The sequence below is a fragment of the Lemur catta genome, chromosome 22 (assembly GCF_020740605.2).
Source record: "Lemur catta isolate mLemCat1 chromosome 22, mLemCat1.pri, whole genome shotgun sequence".
NCBI lineage: Eukaryota > Metazoa > Chordata > Mammalia > Primates > Lemuridae > Lemur > Lemur catta.
The window spans coordinates 27435714-27459371 of record NC_059149.1 but is presented as its reverse complement, the minus strand read 5'-3'; the positions used below and the strand labels follow the sequence as shown (position 1 = coordinate 27459371).

The window sequence follows — 23658 nt, the reverse complement described above, 5'->3', positions numbered from 1 at the left end:
GAGCCCCTTGAAATGATAACTCTTCTGGCTGGTTTACCTTGACTTGTCATTGACCAGGGACTTGTTTTCTGTCTTATCTCACTTGGAACCCAGCTGGAGCCCTCAGGCCACCCCCGTGCAGCATTTTCCCTTCAGAGCTGTGGGCCTCATGGCCACAGAGCCAGCTCAGCTGCAGCCTCCCCTCTGGGGGTGCCTTCTTCCCCTGGGCCCTCCGTCGTCTGTGGGACATTCTTCCACTGGGTGGCCCAGCATGGGCATGTCCCCAGGCCTGCCTGCCAAGCTCTTCTTTGTCTAACAGGGTCAAGGGTGTCCTTTCCCAAGCCCCAGCTGAACGGTTGACCACCCCGGCACTGTCAGGGAGAGGCGAGGAGGGACACCTTGGGGTGCACTTCCCTTGCACCCCACAGTACCTGCTCCATGTCCCCCTGCCATGCTCCCTGCTCAGGAGAACTTCCCAGTCCCCGAGTCTGTTCCTCCCTGCCCACGTACTGGGGGCTGGCTCTCCAGGCCTCCCCCTCAGCCCCGCCTGCAGGGGGCCCAGGGGAGCTGGGTAACCCGCTCCTTCTAAAGTAGAACAAGAACAGCGGCCTCACAGGACGAGCATAAAGCTTAAGTCACTGACACACGTGCCACCTCCTGCCGGGGAGCAGGACTCCACGGCCGCCTGCTGGCGAGGTGCTAGACGGTGGCTGCGCAGGACTTCGCTTCACAGTGATTTGTTAAACTGTCCATTCTTGTTTTATGCACTTTCTACACGTATGTTGTTACATAGTTTCAAAAAAACTTTAAAAACAGCAAACCTATAGAAGACAGTGTTAGGTGCTGAATAGACGCTAGCTTAGCTATCCCCTCCCCAACATTGTCTCAGTTCTCTCCTGTCTTGGAAATCCCTCTGACTCTCACCTGTCTCAAGTATCTGTCCTTTCCCAGCCAAGCTCCTGACACAGCTGATCGAAAACTGCCACCTCCCCTGTCCCTCCGCTTTCCTTTCTGCCGGCGGCCGTGGCTGTCGTGGCTGAGCCTTGGCTGAGGACGCATCAGTGGCTTCCAGCCACAAACCTGGTCTCCCCACATTTCCGGGGGCCGGTCCCTCGCTCCCGGCCTTTTTCCGCTGCAGAATTTTTAACCTTCCAACCCTCATCAGTCTCCTCCCGGTGCACCAGGGCGCTCTGGATCCGATTCCAGCTGTGAGGATCCGATTCCAGCTGTGAGGCACAGCCAGTGACAAAGCAGTATCACCTGGCCTTGCCTTAGCGCTTCCATTCCTCAGCCCCACCGAGAACCTGCCCTCCCAGCTCCTACCCGCGTACCTGGGCCTGGTTCAGCCTCCCCCAGTCCTAGCCAGGGGGTGCAGGGACTGTCCTCATTTTACAGGTGAGGAGACTGAGGCTCAGAGACGCTGAGAAACTTGCAGTGGGTCACGTGGGTGGGAGTGACGCGGTCACAGTGTGAAAGCCGGGCTCCCTGGGCCGCACCTGTGCACGCGTTGCTGTCTTCGCGTGTAGCCGAGCAGCGTTTCCCCGGACCTCCCTGCGCACGCGCACTGCGGGCGGCCCGAGCGGCTCCCAGCGCCTCCGGGCGCAGGTGCTGCGGGTCGGTGGGCTTGGCTCCGAGCAGGAAGCCAGGAGGGGGGACACGGTGCACGTAAATGTGACCCAGCCAGGAAACAGCTGGCTCCTCCCTGCCGTCCCCTCACCTGGGGGGCTGCCTCTGTCCTGCCTGCACCCTCTGCCCAGTCTGTGCCAGGACCTGAGACCGTGGAAACGTCACCGAAGAGGTGACGATGTGACAGGGATGACAGAGGGTGACCGCAGCTCGGTCCTCTCAGCTCTGCAGCCTCCCAGATGCGCAGGCTCCGGACACGCGGTGCCCCTGGGCGGTGGGGCCGAGTCTCTGCTCTAGAAGTTTCCCTCCCAGGAGCAGCCACCGGGCCCTGCTGTTAATGTACATTCCCTCCCTCCAGGCTCGAGGAAGAGACCAAGCACAGCACTTGTCAGTCCCCGGCCTTCTCCCGCTAACGGTCCTTCTTCTAAGGATTTGTGGGGGGTTGAGGGCTCTTCCTTGAAGGTCCTTTTGGAGTGTGGCTTCCCGGTGCAGCCTGTGTCAGTGTCACCCCCTCCCCTTTCACTGTGTGGCACACAGAGCACATGACACCACGCGTGCTGGGCACAGAGGCTGCTGCGCCTGAGGCCGTGGGTCACCCGGGGGTCCCCAGGGCCAAGGGCCAAGTGCCTCGGCATCTCTGCACACTGAGAAGCCCTGGATGGAGACTATCGCCACCCTGTCCCCAAGACACTCACTTGGCACACACTCTACTGATGCCACTGTCCTTGCCACAGGGACAGCCACGCATTCCAACCTGGTTATGCGGCCAGTGTGGCCTCTTCTCCCCCGACCTCTGAAATTCATCTCACAGAGACTGAGAAGCCAGGCCATCCTGGGGTCTCTATGTGTCTTGGGTGTGATTTTGCCATAAATGGTGACATGCTTCCCAGAATGCATCCCCGCTTCCCGGTCTGCGGCTCGCCTTGCTAGTCTACCCAGACGCAGAAGTTGCCGCTTTCTCCTGGTGGCGGTGGGGGGACACCGTGCCGCTGTCCACTGTGCCCGTTCTCTGCAGGCTCTGCTCGCACAGAGCCGGAGGGCTCCGTGGCTGATGCCACTCACAATTCCTGCAGATGCCCAGCTGGTGGCCCTTACGTCTCCGCCCACTGAGCCCACCCTGTTGCAATCTGGGGACATTTGCCAACCGCAGGCCCCAGGTGCTGACTCTGCATTGCTGCCCGTGTCTGTGGTCCTAGGAGTTCGGGGCCCTGCAAGGATCCCTGCCAGGGACAGAGATGTCCATGGGGCCAAGATTGGAAGCGCGGTGCATCTTGACGACAGATCCCAGCGAGCCAGAGGCAGGATCCTGCCCTTGGACCAACGCCCCATATAGCTGCTGCAAGTCCTGGGGAGGGGGAGAGAGAGGGAGAAGAAGCCAAAGGGGCCTGTCCGATGAAGGCCGAACATACCAGCCTGCCTTGGTGACAGGGTAGCATTGCCCCCATCCCCTTCCTAGGGATGGTGGCCAGCTTCATGGGCGTGCAGTATGTTGACTCTGGCAGGAGGGTAGGATGCTATCAGCTCACAAGGTCTCAGCCTCAAGATATGGGCAGAGCGGCTGATAAGCTAAGTGGGGCCTGGGAACCGCGCCAGCACAGGTGCACAACCCGCCTGTTTTCCTCTGGCACGAGCAGCACCAGGGCTGTCGAGGCCTGCCCGGCTCTCAGGCCTGTCACTCGGGCAGAGGGCGGGAGCAAGACAGCAAGCTCATACTGCAGCCTTTTCGTCCACATGCACGGGTGAAGACCCCCTAATGCCATGGTTCTTTATTTTCTGGGATGGACGGGGACCGTTTGAGACTCTGATAAAAGCCAGCACCTTCCCTCCTGAAAAATGTAACATCTAGTGTGCAGCTGGGCATTCGAGTTTTAGAACTTGGCCAAGGGCCTCTAGGTCCCTGGAGGAAGCGGAACGAGAATCAGAAGTGCCAACTGTGGTTGAACACGGAGACAGAAGGAAAGATGGGACATCCAGTCTCTCGGGGCCACAGGAATGGGGGAAGGATGCCAGATCCCAAAACAGCAGAGTCAGGTGTTAGCTGAGCATTTTCAGGTGGTCCTGGCCTGGTCACCTGGCCAGAGGACCCGGAAGATCATTCAAGACCAAGAAGATTTTTTCTAACTGTAGACTAATGTATGTGTTCTAAGCATGCTTGAGGTAGGTGAGGCTAAGCTATGTTCAGTAGGTTAGGTATATATATGTTCAGCTCATTCTTGACTTAAATTATTTTCCACTTGCGATGGGTTTATCAGGAGGAGACCCCATCTTAAGGAGTATCTGTATTAAAATACAAACTATAAAACAAAGAACATTGTTTATTAGTGCAAAAGAGTCTTTCCAGAGAATTATAAATGGTCTTTACTGAACAGAAGTGTTGGAAACAGTTTCCATGCAATTATATAAACTATCAAAAGATCAACATTCAATATTGTAGGGATCACTTTTGAATCTTTTATTAAAACAGAAAGATTCTTAAAAACCATTCACTGCTCCCCCTCAAACAGACTCCCATCTGTTTCAAGACTGAATAAATATGTCAGCACAGCAGTTGGTTTCCAGAATTTAATAAACATTGCAAAATTCGTTTCAAAGCATATGGCAGATATTTAGCAAATGTTTTGGGTTTTTCCCCCAAAAAACAACTATATGACAGTAAGAAAACTAGGAATTTTATGTTTATGCTCTGTGACCCAGCAATCATACTTGTAGGTTTCTAAGTACAGCAGTTAAATAGTGGAATAATTGCATCATTATGACATGCCACTCAATGGGTCATGCAGCTATTTTTAAACGGCAAATATTAAAACTACACTTACATTACTTGCAGTGTATATGAGAAGACTAAAGAATATTTTAAAACAGCTACTACATTAGGTGGCAAAAATTGCAAATCTTTTCCAAAACTTTTGGCAATGTTGCTTTAGCACTACCTTTATAGCAAAAAAAAAAAAGTTGGACATTCCGATCCTAGGTTGTATAAACACAGGTGGAAAAAAATAGGATACACACTATACTGTTAACATGTTATTGATGGGATTTAGAGGGGAAGACAACTTTTTTAAATTATATTTTTTAAATTGTTTGAATTCTTAGTAGAAATATTTTTAAATGAAAAATTTTAAAGTCTTTTTTAAACACACTCATGCCCTTACCGTAAAATGCAATAACAAATTGTAGATCTGGCCTATGTGAGTTAAAAAATACTATTAGCACCCACACCTACCACAATACGAGTCCGAAGCAGTGCAGTAACATTCACTGCCCAGGGCCTGCCTGTGCCGTTAGGGAGTGTGTGTTGCTGGCAGTCATTAGGTAGTGCTGCTTGTGGACCGGCACAGAGGCACACCATGGCAACACCACGACAAAACACGTGGGCAGAACTAATAACCACACTGGTGATCCGTGCAAATCTACAAGATGGAAGACATCAGAGCAAAGCCAACCTTAGCATTCTTTATTTAAAATCAAAAAACTATTTTTGTGGTTAAAGCCACTTTTTCTAAGTAGCTCTTCACATCATTTCCAAATTAACCATAAAAAAAAAATCCTTTCTCCCAACAGAAAGGAAAGCTTTTTATAGCAAACAAATGGAGTCATTTTGTGGGACCCCCAAGAGGTGCGCCAGATATTGAGTGCTTAGACAGAAACCAATTTTAGCCTGAGAGTGCAAAGACGTCAGTGAATAGGAGTCATCCATGAGAGTTGAAGCATTCCTTGCTTTTTCACTCTTCTTTGAGGTTCTCCCGGAGGTGCCTTTATAGATTTAGATAGATTAAAGGAAGCCGTTTAGAACAAATCCCTCCAAAGCACCCCAATTACAGGGTCACCCTAGGAAACTGGTGGAAACGCTGGAAGACCCGGGTCTACGAGACACAGGGTCACTCAAGTCAGTGGCTTCTTGCCTTCTCGTGGAAGAATTAATTTCTTATTCCTTTAAGATAATTGAGAATCAAGGAACTTAAGAACTGTTTTTCAAACTATAAACAGTAAAAATTAAAGCAGCTTTAAAACCCAATTATCCGCCGGGCGTGGTAGCTCACACCTGCAATCCTAGCACTTTGGGAGGCCGATGCAGGAAGATTGCTTGGGGCCAGGAGCTTGAGACCAGGCTGGGCAACATGGCGAGACCCCATCTCTACAAAAACCAGAAAAATTAGCCAGGTTCGGTGGCGCACGTCTGTAGTCCCAGCTACTCGGGAGGCTGAGGCAGGAGGATTGCTTGAGCCCAGAGTTTGAGGTTGCTGTGAGATATGGTGATGCCACTACACTCCAGCCCGGGCGACAGAGCAAGACTCTGTCTCAAAAAAAAGGGAATGTGGTATATGTCTATGTGCACACCATGGAGCACCACTCAGCCATAAAACAGAATGAAATAATGTCTTGTACAGCAACTTGGGTGGAGCTGGAGGCCATTTCATCCTCAGTGAAGAAACTCAGGAATGGAAAACCAAATACTGCAAGTTCTCACTTATAAGTGGGAGCTAAACTATGACACATGGTCACACAGAGTGGAGTAATAGACACTGGGGACTCCCAAGATGGGAGGATGGGGTGGATGGGGGATGAAAAATTACCTACTGGGTACAACGGACACTATTTGGGTGACGGGAACACTAAAAGCCCAGACCTCACCAACTTATGATACATCCACATAACAAAGCTGCACTTGTACCCCCTAAATGTATTGAAAATAAATAAGAGAAAATTCCAAATGCATAAGATTTTATTGTCATTAAGCACATAATAGAAATGCCTTGTAATCCTTGACAGCTGTTATCAAATAGACCCACGATTAATTTGTGGAACTGGAAGTTTTCCTTTCTAGTGATTTCACCTGTAGCACATCCTGAGGTAGCTGCAAAAAAAGGTCGATCTGTATTTTCTATACAGTCACTGCATCAGAGGTTTGGAGTAGTTCTTCTGAAGGCTCAATCTAGGAATGTCTAAAAAAGGCTGTAAGCAGAAAGTACTCTGTAGAAAACAGTGTTGTTCTAAATTGGTCTAAATTAGTGGGCCGTAGCTGGATTAGAATAACCAGAAGTGCCTGGCTATGGGGTGGAGCCCAGACCAGGGACTTACACTCCTGGTAATGACCACTTAGCTCACTAACGGGAGGGCAGGGAGAGGGGGCTCCCCACCACTAGTTATATCATCGTTAATATTCTTCATTTCCTACAGATAAGTCTTCTCGCAGAAAAATAAATTAGAAGTGATAATCGAAGAAATGTCAAATCTCTTGAACACGATGCACATGGGATTATATACCAAACATTTTTTATGTTCAGATGAGATAGCAAAGAACACTTTTATAGTAGGAGTACGTCTTTGAAAGGCTTTAAAATGTAATCTTTGGTCTCTAGTAAGAGAATAACGGAGTACTAGGAGTGATATTTAAATTGGATTTTAATTAAGTACAAATGTCACATAACTTCCACCTTCCCAGAAAGGGCCGCTTCATCTTAATTAGGCAAATGGAAACTAATTACGACTTAAGTCTTCATTCCGTGGAATGTGTGTTTAGACAAACAGCAAAGATCGTGAAATCCTCCCACCAAACATTTTGAAAACATTTTGAAAATGCTGAACGTTAACTTCAATCTCCACGTAGCAGTTTAATATGAGCTGCCAAAATTTAGTCCAATTAATCAACTTCAAATAACACAGGCTCCTTGGGGGCCACAACCTCTGGGTGGTGACAGCTCTCCCTCGGCAGGGGTCCGGGACACAGGAGCTTCTCCCTTAGGTTCCTTCAGTTGGCCTGGGCCACTCTGGCGTCGGAACCGTGGAAGTTCAACATCGTGGTCACCAACTCTGGAAGGTCGAAGTCGTGTTTCCACCCCCAGTCCTTGCGAGCGTTGCTGTCGTCAAAGTTCATCGGCCAACTGTCCGCTAGGAGAGAAGATGGGAGCAGCTCAAGTTATTCAGGCTCTAGATTTGCAGAATGGTCTGGAACATTTTATACAAAAGTCAAAAAAGGAAATCCCCTCTGAGTACAGCAGAGGCGCAGAAGAGCTCAGGTTAGAAGACCATATTACGTGACTGTCAGGCACTGTGAATTTTCACGTATTAAAATCTCACGCAACTTTGTGTGGTAGGAATTTTATACTCAAAAAGGTGCTCCCGGCCACAAATTGGCAAAGTTAAAGTATTTAAAAACCCAGGGCTGTTTTCACACTACCTCAATTGCTTCCATTTTTCCTTGCTTTGTGTTCATTTGGAATGGAATCATTTCACCCACTTTAGATGTCATTTCCCCAAATGGAAGCATCTGCTGGCTCCTTCTCCAGAAGGTGTCTGGACCCTCGGGAAGGAGCCGTGCTCTCCTTAGCCTTCTGAGGTTTATGTCCTCCAGGGACTCAGGGAAGGCCAAAGCTGAATTTTGGCTTTGAGACCCCATTTGCCACAAGGTACCAACCTATGGCCTGCCGAACCGCATCCACGTTGTACGTGATCTGGAATTCCGGCACGTGCTTGACAACCTCCTGGGCCAGCTCCTCGGGGGTGAAGCTCATGGCGTTGATGTTGTAGGTCCTCATGGAGAGAGACTCGGCCGGGGCCTCCATGACTTCCAGGGTGGCCCTGAGGCAGTCGTCAATGTACATCATGGGGAGCCTCGTGCTAGCTTCCAGGTTGCACTCGAATTTGCCATGCTTCATGGCACCATGGAAAATCTGGACTGCATAGTCTGAAAGACATTCCTGCCTGTGGGTTTGCTTATAACAAAACCACGCATGAGCCTCTTGGATCGAGACAGCGGTTCTCAAATGTTTTAGTCTCAGAACGAACTTAGATTCTTAAAAATTGAGGACTGCCAAAGAGACCTGATTAATGTGGGTTGTATCAATATTTATTGTATTAGAGTTAACTATGAATTTTTAATAATATTATTACATTTTAAAATGACAATAGGCCAGGCATGGTGGCTCATGCCTGTAATCCTAGCACTTTGGGAGGCCGAGGCAGAAAGGCCATTTGAGGCCAGGAGTTTGAGGTTGCTGTGAGCTATGATGACGCCACTGCACTGAAGCCCAGGCAACAGAGACTTTGTCTCAAAAAAAGTGTCAATACACCTATCACATATTAATATGTATGACATTTTATATGGAAAACAATATTTTTCCAAACAAAGAAAATTTACTGCAAAGGAAGGAGTGTTTCACATTTTGCTAATAAGTCTCTTGTCTGTCCGATCACAAGCCACACAGCCTCGGGAAAACTCCACAGTGTGCTGTTGAAAGAGGAGAGTGAAAAGGCCAGTAGCATCTCAGGCTGGAGAGCAGTGGTGCGCTCCGGGATACCTTGTTTCATACACCAGAGATAAAAGAAATAGAAAACACTCACCAGTTGTCCCTCCTCCAGGTTGGGAGTCGGCTGAAATGATTCCAGGATATCGCAGGCATCGGAAATCTAATCCATACCGGGAATGATAATACTGTGACAAAGAAAAAAAACTTACTCCAAAAAAGGATCTTTTAAATCAGCGCAATGCAAAGAGATAACAGCCTTTTCCTTTAATTGCATATTAAAATATACCTAAAGAAAATGAAGACTTTAAAATTTCTAATAGGTGCTCATTTATCTTATTTATCTTCTTCAAAGTTTCGCTCCGTTGCCCGGGCTAGAGCACAGTGGCTTGATCACAGCTCAGTGCAGCCTCGAGCTCCTGGCTCAGGTGATCCTCCTGCCTCAGCCACCCGACTAGCTGGGACTGCAGGTGCACGCCACCACACCTGGCCTCATTTATCTTCAATAAACAACTTGAGCTTTTATCTTCAAAGAATCGCCATTTTGGTCATACACTGGCACTGTAAATACTACATCAGCCTACAGTGGAGTTTCCAAGGTTTCTTTGGAGAGGAGGTCCTGCCTCTGCCCTAAACAGTCCTGCACGAGCACGTTCCTGCAGTGCAGCCTTGGACGCAGTAGCGGGAGAGCAGCAGGTGAGAGAGCAGGACTGGGATGCAGCAGCCCCTGGGTGAGACAGCAACTGAGCGTGACTACAAAGAGTGCAAAAAATAAAACCAAAAAAATGTTTGAAGTCTTCCGTAACAAGAAGGTTTATGGTCACCACTGATAACTAGCAATATGGGAGCCTGAAAGAGTGGTATGGCACAAACAGGACAGCAGTGAAGGGAGGGAGGGAGCGAGCCACGCACGGGGCCCTGGAAGTGCTGAGCGTCACGGCGCTGTGGAGAGGCTGCCACGCTGCCCTGAGCAGGCCTGCGGGAGCTACAGACACCTGCCACCTGGCAAACACAGTGAACTAAGTGACCAACTCTGGGGGCTGGGATCAGGGGACAAGAGAAGTACCTGCAAGCATGAATCAGTTTGAGGCAAAAAGAATGAAAGAAAACACCAAATCGTTTTGCCCAGGTGTACCACCCTCAGCAATCTTGCCGGGTGACGCTTACTTCTCCCATGAGCTCCGCGTGGACCTTGGACACCCCGTAGATGGTCCTGGGCCTCTGAACGCAGAGATCAGGGGTTGGGTCCCGGGGAGAGCTAGGTCCAAAAGCCCCAATCGTGCTGGGCACAAACAACCGCACGCTGTGCTCTGCCGCAGTGTCCAGAATGTTATGCAATCCTGAAATGCACAGACATTATCATGATCTGAAAAAAATCTCTTCCTGCCAAAGAACTGAAAAAACTGGCGAATAAACCATGTTGGGCCAGAGCCAGGCGCTTACCCGTTATGTTCACAGCTCTCGCCAAGGATACGTTCGCTTCTCCCACCGCGCTGAGCAATGCGCTGTAGTGAAACAGCCAGGTGATGCGGTTGTTTACCACGATCTCTCGAAGATTCTTGTAATCCAAGATATCCGAATAAACAAATGGACCTACAGGGAACGCAGAGTGAAACCATGGAAGTGAAAAAGTTCAGGGTTTGAAGAACTAAATGGACCTTTCCCCTCTCCCCCATGGACTTGTGAATTTCATCGGTAGCAACTGGGTAACTAAACTGCCGGGCGCTATGCAGCGCTTTCCTCGTGGAAGAATGACAAGCCCACCCCACCAGTGACAATACCTAACGCTTCTCCAGTACTTGTACGTGCCAGGCACTGTTTAAGGGCTTTATGTACATTTCTCCCTCACAGCCTTTAATAAAACAAATGTATATATTTACATAAAAATATAAATATTTTTAAGTGACATATTATGCAACTTCTTTAATTCATAAACCTCATATGAGCTGTTGCCAGCAGCGATTCCATAAGTCACCTCTTTAACTGCACTTTGAAAATTAAAGATAAAAACAAAAGCCAGGCTTTTGTTAAATTAAAGATAAAAACAAAAGCCACGCTCTCTTACCACTATGGAAGACATGATCGGGGGGTTTTCTTATGTCGGACAAAATCACATTGTCCTTCCCAAATCGTTTCCTAAAGGGAAAAATCACAACACACAAGTTGGCAATATCTAGGATGTAACAGGTCCTATGAAAACCATCTTAACCTAGGAACTGCAATTTGCTGTCAGCCTCCAAATCCCTCCCTCCTCTTCCTCCTTGACACATACGCCTTCAGTTCTTCTCCCTCCCTGCCCATGGCCCGTCGTCCCTTTCTTCTCTCACCCCACTGCCAACCCTATCTCTCTATGTCTGTCACCAATTTCTTCCTAGTATCCCTAGAGTTTTTGCCCCTCCCCTCTCTTATCCTTTGATCTTACAACTCTCTCCAAATCCCACATGGTTTCCTTCCAGTTTCCACCTGCACCTCCCTCTGCCCCAAACAGCTGGCAGCCAAGTGCTTCACGTGCAGTGACATGTCTCATTTTGCATTAAGTTAGGAAAGAGACAGAGCAGAGGGTCAGGATGGAGGTGAGTCAAGGGCTTGCGACACGTCTGTGATATTAGGAGGCAGAATGAAATGTATCTTAAACAGTCATTCAGGTACGATATCTAAAATGCTAAGGGACAAGAGGAGAGAGAAAAGATGGTTAAATGGCTTCAAAGACAAGCATCACATACTTATGATCTCAGATTTTGAATTTCAAGTTTTTAGGGCTCTTACCTCAAAAGGTTAGCAAGTCCCACTCCCAGCTGGCCAAGGCCCCCTATAGGGAGATACAAGTGACACTTTAATCCAAATCTAACCAGTCCCATTATTCCAAAACTGTAATAACTAAGACTATTTTTCAGTCTTAGCTAATTAGATAAAGTCCTAGGTTGGGCTGATGTAATTGCTGCTCACTCCACTCTTCTCAACAACACGGTGCAGCACTGAGAACATGCCGTGACCTCCTCCAGGCTAGGATGGAGACCAATACAGGCACTACTGGTTTCAGAGACAAAACTCTCCCCAACATGCAGTGGCTGAGAGGAAGAGGGGAAGCAGGAGCACAAGAAGAGAAAAATCTCACAAAAGCAGACAGGGGTCTAGAATTTCCCAGGGCAGGAATTTACACTGGGCCTTCATTATCTTGATGGGCTCAGAAGCTTGTCTGCTCTGGGTGCCAAAACCATTCAAAACCAAATATCAGCCTCTGGTGGGATTACCCAGAATCCCATCCTCCATTAGAACTGGACTGAGATATGAAAGGGCAACAAAACAAGAAGTCATTTGGAAAAAGGGCAGATAACTGAATTGACAAGGAGCCGTTAAGAGATTTAAAAATGGCCAGGTGCAGTGACACACCTGTAATCCCAGCACCTTGGGAGGCTGAGACGGGAGGATCGCCTGAGGCCAGGAGTTCAAGACCAGCCTGGACAACATAGAGAGAACTCATCTCTACAAAAAATTTTAATCCATTAACTGCCATGAGACTTGTATTTAACTCACTAGTTTTGAGCCACGGGCTTTGTGAAGCATATATAACTCACACGTCTCTTTACCTTGGCAGACTCATGAACTATTTTTTAAGTTGCACATAACTCATGCACAGAAAACAATAAGTTTTCATAACAAAACACCATGGCCCCAGGGAAAAAAAAATTTTTTTTTCTAGTGTGGCAGTCAACGTGTTAAAAATTAGCTGGTGGCTTGCACCTGTAGTCCCAGCTACCAGGGAGGCTGAGATGGGAGTCTGAGGTTGCAGTGAGCCATGATTATGCCACTGTACTCTAGCCTGGGTGATAGAGTGAGACTCTGTCTCAAAAAACAAAACAAAATAGAACACAAAACAAGAGTGAGATTTCACTCACACACACACACACACACAAAGTGAGGAAAGTGAGAAAGATATCAATGTAAAGCCAAGGAAAGAAAACCTGGCAAGAAGGAGAAAGAAAACATGTCAATCAAAATCAGAGGTGAACTTGTACTGACTGGAAGTGACAGAGCGAGGTCTGGAGGGTACAGTCAGGTGCTAGGTATATTCAAGATAAGGAGGATCGGGGAGCGAGTCTGATGGTGACGACAAGCTCAATGGCGACAACGAGCTCAGGCAGATGCTAACTTACCCTCTCTATTTCCAGTACTCAAACGTGCAATAACAGTTTGGGATGAATGACACTGAGTTTAGGTTGAGGAGTTTGGCCAAGGGAAGGGGTGCCTGACTCTGGAATCAGTGTTCTACTCCTGGCACCCTTTGCTATCCAGCACCCTTCACTCCCAGACTGATCCAGTACGGAGGGAACCGAGTTCCACAGCAGCTGTTTGGCCCCCAGGTTTTTAGGTCTTTTCGGACAACAAAAAAATATTATGCCAGAGAAACCAAGAACTGGCAAGAGTGATAAAAATAAGGATTTTGGATTTGCAATATTCTAGAAAAAGCTAACTGTGGAAAGGGAAGTGCCTGATCAATAAGGTTAGCTGCTCTAATTAAAAATGTTCTATTATAAAATATCTCCCATTCTGAGATCGTTTTCACAGAGTAGTAAATAAATCCAGATGGTATCTGGTCAGCCTGCTTCTGCTGCATTATCTGCTACAGGGACAAGCAGCATAGGGAGGTTCTGATGGCAAGTTACACATTCCAAAACCAAAGGCACAATCACACAGAGACAATACAGAAAAGAAAGAATCAAGCCACCCAAGTGGAAAAAGGAAAAAAAAAAAAAACAACCTGTAATTAAGACTCGTGGACGCTCTGTTTCAGAGACAGAGGTGGAGTGGAAGCCGGCATCCGCTGGAATTCGCCGAGCGGAGAGGCCCAGGCCGCGGACTGGCGGGCCAGATGCCCAACAGCCGCAGGCGGGGCGCCGCACCGCGGGGCCCACCACCTGCCTCAGCATCCCGACAGCTGGCATTTGCTACTCAAATACCCTGTGAGAAAAAAGAAGCAGAGTTAACTACGAAACTCTTATTCTTCCAGCCCTTCCCAATAAGCTCTTTAACTGAAACTAACACTAAGATTGTTGGCTAACGGGCGAAGCCACGTTTCTGGATTCAGGAACTGAACTGCTGAGTTGGCCGACACGAAGCCAGTCAAGTGCATACTGTGATAAAGGGACAAAACGTCGCGCACGCAAAGTCCAGGCAAACAAAGGCTGAACGGAGATTTAGAGTTGACATCGCACAATGCTGACACCAACTGGGATCCGACGCGACAGAGGGAGTGCCTGCACGGAGAGCCACAAACGCCACAAAACCAGTCAGTGGATCCTAGTGAAGGTTTTTCATCTTAACTACAACTGCTATCAGCGTGTCCACACATCCATCTCAGGGTCGAAGAGGCCCCGATTAAAGAACACAGTGCCCTGCAGGTCTTGTGGTAACACTCAGATGTTGTCTTTGGAATGAATCAAACCAGAAGAGCAAGTGGCCCCCAGAAATATTGAGAAAGCTGGGAATAATTTTTATGGCACTGCCATCTCCTTAGAGAGGATCAGAAAAACCATGTTCTCATTGTTTCCAAGATCACACATGCTTCGTTTAGTCTCTCGTTCTTCTTCCTCGTCGGCTTTACCACTGGCTGACCATGAACTCAGTCCTGGCCTCGAGAGGTCAGGATGGTCCAATCATATGGCTTGAGACTTCCAGTTTCCCCATTCTGTCCCCAACACCCACGCAAGCCTGTCACAGGAGTGGTCCAGAGCCGCCCAGCTTGCTTTGCTGGTTCTGACAGCAAACTTCCCGCCCTGCCCAGAGACAGGCCGATCACACACCGCACACAACCAACCCAGGCCACCCTCTCGCTCCCCGGTAAGCTCGTTCCTCACAGAAAGGGTAGGTGAGCCCAAGAGCCAACTCTGATGTCCCAACCCCCTCAATATTATATTCTGCATTATAAAGAGAGAAAAAGTAAACAAAGCACAGTGGAAGATAGTTCCAGTAAGATCTCAGCTTGTACCCAACTCAGTGCCTTGAGTAGATTTGAGAGAGTAATTCTCAGTTAAAACACCAGAGGCAGCAACAGCTTTCCTGCATTCCCTGATCACACCCCAACCCAAATTGAAGAAAACTAAAGGAAAATACCATCTTCTGAAAACATATGCTTTTACACCCTTTATGGGTCACGAGGGTTCACTCATTAATATGCCAAAATAAGGCAGGTAGGGCCAGGCGCAGTGGCTCAGGCCTGTAATCCCACCACTTTGGGAGGCTGCAGGAGGATCACTTGAGGCCAGGAGTTGAAGACCAGCATGGGTGACAGAGTGAGACCTTGTCCACAAAAATTAGCCAGGCATGGTGGCACATGCCTGTAGTCCCAGCTACTCAGGAGGCTGAGGCAAGAGGATCACTTGAGCCCAGGAGTTTGAGGCTGCAGTAAACTATGATGACACCACTGCACTCCAGCCTGGGTGACAGAAAAAGACACTGTCTCAAAAAAAAAAAAAAAAAAAAAAAAAGGCAGGCGGGGCCCCAGCAGCTTCTGCTGGGTCAGTGACTCATCCCACCAGGCTGTGTGGTCAAGCCTGTAATCCTAGCACTCTGGGAAGCCAAGGGGGGCGGATAGTTTGAGCTCAGGAATTGGAGACCAGCCTGAGCAAGAACAAGACCCCGTCTCTACTATAAATAGAAATTAGCCAAACAACTAAAAATAGAAAAAATTAGCTGGGCATGGTGGCGCATGCCTGTAGTCCCAGCTACCCGGGAGGCTGAGGCAGGAGGATCGCTTGAGCCCAGGAGTTTGAGGTTGCTGAGAGCTAGGCTGATGCCATAGCACTCTAGCCCAGGCAAGAGAGTGAGACTCTGTCTCAAAAAAAAAAAAAAAAAAAAAAAAAAGGCAAGCACGTGGCAGTAAAGACTAGACTACCAGTGCAGTTTGGTGCCACTGCCCTAATGCAGACCAAGGTGCCAGGAGGTTCACCTCCCGCTGCCTTGCACCATCACGGCAAATGCAACACAGTTGTTCCTGAGTAAACCAGCAAATTCAAAAAAGTTATTCAACACTTTGAATATCTTGGCACTACTTGTGTTTGCTGCCAGACATTCACTAAAAGGATATTTTTGCATGATGGCTTTGGTACTGATACCAGAACACAAGCAAAATGACAAATCTAGCCATTCTTCCATTTATAAAGCAAAAAAAAAATACACTTCTACAGTCAAGATAATAACTCAGTCTTCATGTCTGCAGCTAAATCTTTAATTTGGCAGTTGCTTTATCAATGGAAAGTGGCAGTGTTGTGACTTCTTTCAATGCTTTATCATCTAAACTAGGCTTTAGTGTGTGTTTCTCCAGCCAATGTGACTTGATACCTTATCCTGTTGGATGCTTCAACTTTGTCATTTCTAGTTTGAAAAGCTGTAACAAATAATTTTAGCCTTTTTAAAACGTCATAACATCTGCAGGTAAGCCAGTCGATTCATTTTTCAAAGTGGTTCTGTGGCATGGACACATACGGTCAATTACTGACAGCCGTAAAGCTAAGGAAAGCTTTCACCATTTCTTTTTTAGTTTTGCCCATTTCTCTGGAGTAAATTCCTCTGTCAGGGAACTTGGATATGTTTATTTCATCTATTTCAGTATTTATAGGCACAGAAGGTGTAGCTCTGAATTGAAAACTCAAGTCTTCTAGTATCCCCCTTTTAAGCCAATAATCTGCCCTTAAATATAAAAAATAAATATCCTTTTGGAATAAAATATTAAAATTAAAAAATAATTTTATACCACTAAAACATTTAGAAAAGTTTTCAGATCAAAACTACAAAGTATACTTTTTGTCATTTTTCCATATAGGCACAGGAAAACTCTGGGATTTCAAATGAATGCCTTATCAAAAGAAAATGAGGTCACAGAGATAATAACAGGTAAGTGAAGACAGTAAATGCACAGAAGTACTAAGAACTGAGTTCTTCTCTGAAAATGAACATATTTATACCCTAACTCTACTACCTTAGAAGATTCTAGAAACAGAAGAATACAAGAGCACATATCTCATTAGCCATCAGAGGAAAAGCCCACTGCAAGTCATGTAGCCCCTGGACAACTCCACCATATGCTTGTGAGAGAAAGGATGAAAAAGGCAAATGACGTCTCAGTAGTCTTTTAAAAATAGTTTTGACCTCATGGACCCTATAAAAGGTCTCCAGGACCCCTCCCTGACCCCCCATTTCCCAGATCACACTTTGAGAGCAGCTCTTCGAAACTAAAACTTGCTTTGTCAAGCTGGTTATTAAATTTAAATGGAGAAAAACCATCAAAGAAGATTCTCATCCCTCCTGCTTTAAAGATCAAATGAGAGTCCATAAACGTTCTCTCCCAAGCGCCTCCTTTAACTGCAAGAGATGAAAAAGAACAGATCAACAGACTCTCCTCCACACATATTTGCTGAACCCAGGCCTCTCTCGGGTGGTCACTACACGACATCTCCCACCTCCCGGAGTATACACTTATCTGCACCAGCAGCGGCAGAACTCTGAGACAGCAGTGTCACCAGGGAGCGAGGGGTGGTGGAGATACAGACACAGAGCTCAGCTGGCGTTGGTGATTGTCGAACATGGGTGGGTTTGTGCAGGAGTCATGCATAATACCGAGGTCTCTAACTGGAGCTGCTGCAAGCATGGGCCTCCCGGAGAAGCAGGTCAGGTGAGAAGATGAATGAGTTTGGTTTCAGACATGTTGGTTTTAGGTGCCAGGAGACAACACGTTGCCTGTCCCAGGAAGCCGTGGGACACGTTGGGACTCACTCAACACCGTGTCCAAGAGGCAGACAAGATGGAGAAACCATCAGGGGTTTGTGTACACCACAAAAAATCAAATGCCCCTGTCATCAGAAAAAAAATTACTTCCATTTCTTGGGGTGGGAAAAAACTTCATTCAATTGTGATTGCTCTGAAGATAGATAATTCTGTTTTAGGAATATTAAAGAAAATTACCATTTAAAAATAGGCCTCTTCCTCTATATGGTCTCCATATACATAATACTGCCAAGGAGCTAGAAAATTTGCCCAATATAGATCAATAATGTCCGCAGACACCCTGCAGACCCCTGTCGCGTCCAAACTCCCATGCCCTTGTCCCACTGCCCTCATCCTTCCTTGCAGCCTCGGGGTCCCCTGTGTCCCCAGCCCTCACGACGGGCCTCCGGCTCTGCACTCAGTGAAACCTGCAGCTGCCGACTCCCCACTTCCAGCCTGCACCGATGGCCACGCCCACCGCCATTTTCCCACGCTTTCCTGTTCTGCCTTACGGAGCAACGCCCTTTACCAAACACACCTGCAAGGCAGTCTCAGCGTTAAGTCCCCTGCTTCATTAAATAATAGCAAATGTTCCTCCAGATAGTCATGACCCAAGGAAAATTCAGGCACCTCTTAACTCTTGAGCGCTGATGAAGCACCTGCTTTCCTAAACTCTCATTTAACCCTCACAGCAGCCCCGAAGCTGGAATCTTTTCCGCATTTTGCAGGATCAAGTGACCAGTCCAAGGTAGGCAGACACTGACGACCAAGAGGAGACACCCCTGGGCCCCGCAGGGGGACCTTCCCCGCCTCTCCCCAGGGGAGCACCGACCAGCCCCGGGTTCAAGGCGGGCGCGCGGCCTCGCCCTGGGAGCCTGGGCAGTTACCTCGCCAAACCTCAAGTTCTCTCGCCCCACCACAGGAGGCTGTGCGGAGGATTTAATAAAAGCAGTCAATCCATGAACAGCAGCACTTGGCAAACTGTGCGGTAAAGGTGAAGGCTCCATCCACATGAGTTTTTTGTTGTTTTAATTTTTGAGCTTTACGTGGGGATGATCCGAAAGCCAGAAGGGACTGAGAAAAATCTCCCGGAGCTCTAAGCGTGAGCTACAGAGGGTCTCAGAGGGAGCTCCGGCTCTGCAGGGCTGGCTCTCCCTCCTCCCGTCCACGCGCCCGGGGCAAGGGCCAGCAGAGGACGCGAGGACCTCAGCCTGGCGCCCGGGGAGGATGTGGGTCCCACCTTCCGCGGGAGACGGCTTCCCACGGGACCCGACGAACCAATGTTGCAGGAACAGCCCTGCCCGCCCCGTTCCCTGGTGTGGGAGCCCAAAAAGTGGACGAGAGCGGGTGTCGCGCCCCGCCACTCGCGCAGCGCCAGCCCTCCGCACCGGGCCCCGCACCGCCCTCCCCCCGCCCCGGGGCGCAGAGTCTGCGGCGCCGCGCAGCCCGCACCAACCCCGCCGGCTCCCTGGGACCCCGCAGCGGGGACACGGCGGGCGACCTCCCGTACTGACCTTCGGACACAGCCGGGGAGATGCCGCGGAGGCGGGAGAAGGACGCGAGGAGGCCGGAGCGCGGCGCCTTTATGCTCGCGCCGCCCCGCGCGCCCCTCGGCGCACCAATAATCTGGCGGGCTAGGGGCGGGCGCCGTCGCCATGGCAACCGTCCCTCCGCGGGAGCCTGGCGCCACCCCAGCACGCAGGGAGCCCCAGCCCCCCGCGGGGGACCTAGGGGCGGCCAGGGCCCTGTGGGATCCCCGCGCATCCCCGCGCGTGCGCGCGCCGGGGCAGGGAGGGCCACTCCGCAACGGCTGAGGCTCGACCGAAACGGCTCCCTCCGCAGTTGACACGGGGAAGGAATGCGGGACGCACTGGGGACAGCCGGCAAGGCTGGCCCAGGAAACGGTCCCGGGCCGAGCGTCTGGAGGTCTGGTGTGGACAGACCTTGAGCGAGGCACTTCCCCTTGGTCTCCCAAATCAGGCGACCTCCTAGACCACGGACCGGCAGAGTCCGCAGCGCCTGGGAGCCTGCTGGACCTGCAGATTCCCAGGCCGCACCCGGGACCACTGGGTCGGGCTCTCTGGGGGTGGGGCCCGCAGCCCCTCCAGGCGAGGCTGATGCTCGCGGTACCTGGAGAAGCGCTCGGTCTGGGGTGCGGGTTCTCACGCTCCCCTGCGCGGCAGAACCTCCCAGTGCCCGGGCTGCGCTTCCGACCAAATGGCTCAGAATCTCGAGGTGGGGGGCGCGCAGGCGTCAAGTATGTTTCTTAAGCTCCTCAAGCGGTTCCAACGTGCTGTCCAGGTCACTGATCCACCGTAGGGAACTCAAGGTGCGTTCCTGGACAAAGCAGTGCCCACCCAGACCTGCTGAATCGGAGAATCTGCAGGCACCTTAGGTTTGGGGGAAACAACAGCTGTTTTCTTCTGTCAACGGAAAAAACCCAAACTCTGTAAGATAATTTTAAAGAGATTTATTCTGAGCCAAATTTGAGGACCATGACCCGGAGCCACGTCCAAGAGGCCTTGAGCAAGGGGACTCGCTGTGGCTGGGTTACAGTTTGGTTTTATACATTTCAGGGAGACAGGGGTTACAGGTAAAGTCATAAAGCAATACGTGGGAGGCATACTTTGGTTTGGACGGAAAAGGTGGACCATCTTGGAGGGGGCGGTTATAGGTGGGTTTAAAGATTCTTTGTCTTGTAATTGGTTAAAGACAGGAAGCTTTGTCTAAAGGCTTGGAATGTTTTAACATACTTGCTATTTATCGGAGATAAGGCACCAACATATATTTGTTGTGTAAATTAAGGACCTGTAGGTGTGTCTTGCATACCCTTAGGCCTGTTAATGGGTTACAAAGGATGTCCCCAAGAAGGGAGGGGGCATGATAAGGCATTTCTGACCTTCCTCCTGGCAGGCAATTTAGTTTTAGGATATTTCTTTGGCCACGAGTCCATTTAGTCAGCTGGTGGGGGGGTAGCCTTAAAATTTTATTTTAGTTCACAATTCCAGTATTAAGAACCTATGATTTTATGAGGTATGTCCAATTTTTTGTTTCACAGGTTAGCAAGGCCCCATATCTTCAACTTTTCCTTGGATGACTTGGTCCCTGATGGTGACTCTGCCTCTGGCACACGTGACTGTGTTGACTCTGAAAAGACCCCAGTGCACTCTGGTCAGGGCGGTCTCCTTGCCTGGAGAATTTCACTCCTGCAATCTAAAGTGACAACAGTTCTAGCAAACTTCCCACGGGGGTGGGGGTTCTGAAATCTTGGCTACAGACTGTAAGCATCTCAGGAGACCTTAGAGGTTATTGAGGACTCTTTACCCACTTCACCGTGGAAGAGGTGAAGCCCCACCAGGTAAGGTGGGGAGATGGGCTCCAGGCCACAGGGCAGACCAAGCACGCTGACCCAGGGAGCCCGTCCCCGCACCACAGCGTGGGGAGCTGTCTTTGGTTTTCCTCAAACCTCGTGGTGGGTCGAGATGCCAGTGAGCTTGCTGAGTGGGGTTACGGGTGGGGATGTTGCCTAGTGGAGCAATCCGCTGATAGTGCCGGAGGGGGAGGGGACAGTTACACAGACCATGGCTTCAAGCTTTGTTCCTGAAGACAAAACAGAGAAAGGGTTGATTTCCAAGGCACTGAAAGGTGAGTGGTTTCTTGGCTACCTAGTACCTGTTTTCTCTCTTCCCCGTGGAAACAGTCTGATGTGAATGTCATCAGTCCTCTGGCCCGCTTGACAAGGGCAAACACTGTCTCCAGACTTAAATCTTGATCTAGGTGAGCAGGAGAGGCCCTGTGAGAGGGCCAGTCCTGCCAGGCGGCTGCCCGTGAGCTCCCTGGCTCCAGGACTGCCTTGTATTCCTGCCTCTCCCAGGTGGGTTCTCCAGCCTTCCCAGCCGGCCTCTGTCTTCCTCCTATCCTTTGGCTTTGGTGGGCAAAGTGGGTTTCTGTAACCCTAACTTACACAGTGATAATATTCAGAATTTCCCTCTATTTTCAGGGTTGAGGTTGGCTCTCAAATCACAAAGCCAAATAAAAAATAAACAAACATTCTCTAGTACATATTGATATAAGTAAATAAGTGAACAATAAATAAATAAACGGGGATGGGGGGGCAACTTTTTTTGCCCAAGAATTCCAATTAATAAATGTAGGAGTGAGGGAAATAGAAAATCACCATTGAAACACTACCACAATCACTGCTGCCGACAAGATCCTAGACATGCTAAAATTAGAGGGTGAATGCTTAAAAGAGAAGGGTGGGTATTTGTGTAGTCTGAGAGTCTCTCTCCCAAAATAGATGTTTATCAATAACGAAGGGGAAAATGGTAACTTCCCAGTGAAGGAAACTGGCATCCCCTCCTTAATCCCGTGAGCAAGGCTGACCTCTCCAATGTGTCCAGAAATAAGACATGTTGTCATCACCCACTCCATATAATGCCCTGGGAAGAGCCTATCACCTTGACATTTTTCTGCCCAAAAATGCATAGCCTCAATCTTATCATGAGACAACAGCAGACACCCCAAATGGAGGAACATTCCATTAATGTGAGATAACCGACCAGTACTCTTCAGAAGTATCATGGTGATGAAAGGCATGGAAAGATAGGAACTCAAACAGATTACAGAGAACAAGACGATGCATTAACTGAGTGTCTTGTGGAATTTCCAGATGGGATCCTGGGACAGCAAAAGAGCATTAGTAGAAAACTGATGAAACCCAAATCACCTTGACATATAGTTTGGTTCATAGTACTGTCCCCATGTTACTTCCTTACAGATTGCTTCTCCAGTAGAGAATCATACCATGGTTATATATTAATAATAAGATGTTAATGTAAGGGTATAAAGGAACTGTCTGTTTTGTAATTCAATTCTGCAAGCCAAATGATCTTAAACTTTTAAAAGTATTTTAATTAAAAAATGCATGCAGTAAAATCTGTCACTTAATACAAATGACTAAAAATCTTCCTGACACATGTAAATAGGAATTTCTCTTCGGAAATACAGACTTTGTAGAAATAATGACCACCAAAGGACAGTCACGATGGGAGAAATTGTTTAAATCTGAACTGAGAAAAACAACCGAACGTTGAATCAAATCATTGTTGTAAAATTTACATGGAAAGTAATAAATTCAAGTAAAATTCAGTAAAGTAAAAATGAAAAGAAGGAGAAATGAAGTCATTTATAGAAATTGGTTTCAGGCTTAAACTGCTTAATGAAAAGATATATATTTTTTGCAATTAGAGAATATGAATACACTTATGACAATAAATTCCTAAACAAGGCATACCAAAAGGTTGTGTTTTTGTTGGTTTAAGATATCTGCATGTGTAGTTAGGAAGAATGAACAAAACATGCAAATTCCATGCTTTAAGATCCCATAGCTTTAAAATAGGAAGTGAGAGGCTTGTTTCTATGTCTAATAGTAGTGCCAGGACAGGGACTTATGTCCAGGACTAATGGAATTAGGGGCCAGGGAACATGTGAGTAAATTACATCACCAAGCCACAACTTCTGTCCTTAGTTATTATTTTTCTTTTTTTAGTTTGCAGAAATTTACTAACATTGAAAGACATTTAATCTTCTCATCAGCATCCATCAAAGTGCTTACAAAACCACTTTAAGCTACATTTCTGGATTTCAACTTGGATGGCACCTGGTAAACACAGAATATTAGTTATTTTTTTAAAAAAAGCAGCGGGTCATGCTTTTTTGCCCACAAAGTGATGCCGTGTTCTCAGTGTAGCATATTAGAAGGCACACGATGTTGATGTCTCTTCACTAGTGGTAACTGTTGCTTGGATAAGGCAGCATCTACCAGGTTCTTTCTTTAGAAAGTTACCATTTTCCCCTTTGCAACTAGTAAGTATTTTGTGGAAAGATACATTGACTATATTCTGTTCCTCACAAACTTTCCCCCACTAGTTTTGCCATTCACTGATACTACCTAAAACAATGATTACTGTGATAACTTGCCAAATACTGGCTTTTTAATTCCATCCTTTTTTCTACATTTAATGGTTGGCATTCTACACCAAGGATG

At 48.1% G+C, this 23658-nt stretch overlaps 1 protein-coding gene across 1 annotated transcript; it reads right to left on the bottom strand.

Annotated features, from left to right (window-relative positions):
- Positions 1 to 7225: 7225 nt before the first annotated feature.
- Positions 7226 to 13792, bottom strand: LOC123626540 (L-threonine 3-dehydrogenase, mitochondrial-like). Its single transcript, XM_045535596.1, has 8 exons — positions 13609 to 13792; positions 11616 to 11658; positions 10915 to 10985; positions 10293 to 10442; positions 10017 to 10189; positions 8947 to 9037; positions 8021 to 8290; positions 7226 to 7494 (listed from the first exon to the last, which is right to left on the bottom strand). The coding sequence occupies exons 1-8, from the start codon at positions 13790 to 13792 to the stop codon at positions 7355 to 7357; spliced, it is 1122 nt and encodes a 373-aa protein (XP_045391552.1). The 3' UTR covers positions 7226 to 7354.
- Between the last annotated feature and the right edge of the window lie 9866 nt (positions 13793 to 23658).

Coding starts and splice junctions, on each gene's coding strand:
- LOC123626540 (XM_045535596.1), bottom strand. CDS start 13,792: ATGCCAGCTGTCGGGATGCTGAGGCAGGTGGTGGGCCCCGCGGTGCGG. Junction 10,443..10,914: donor CGATCATGTCTTCCATAGTG/GTAAGAGAGCGT, acceptor CGTTCCCTGTAG/GTCCATTTGTTTATTCGGAT. Junction 8,291..8,946: donor ACCTGGAGGAGGGACAACTG/GTGAGTGTTTTC, acceptor AATGTCTTTCAG/ACTATGCAGTCCAGATTTTC.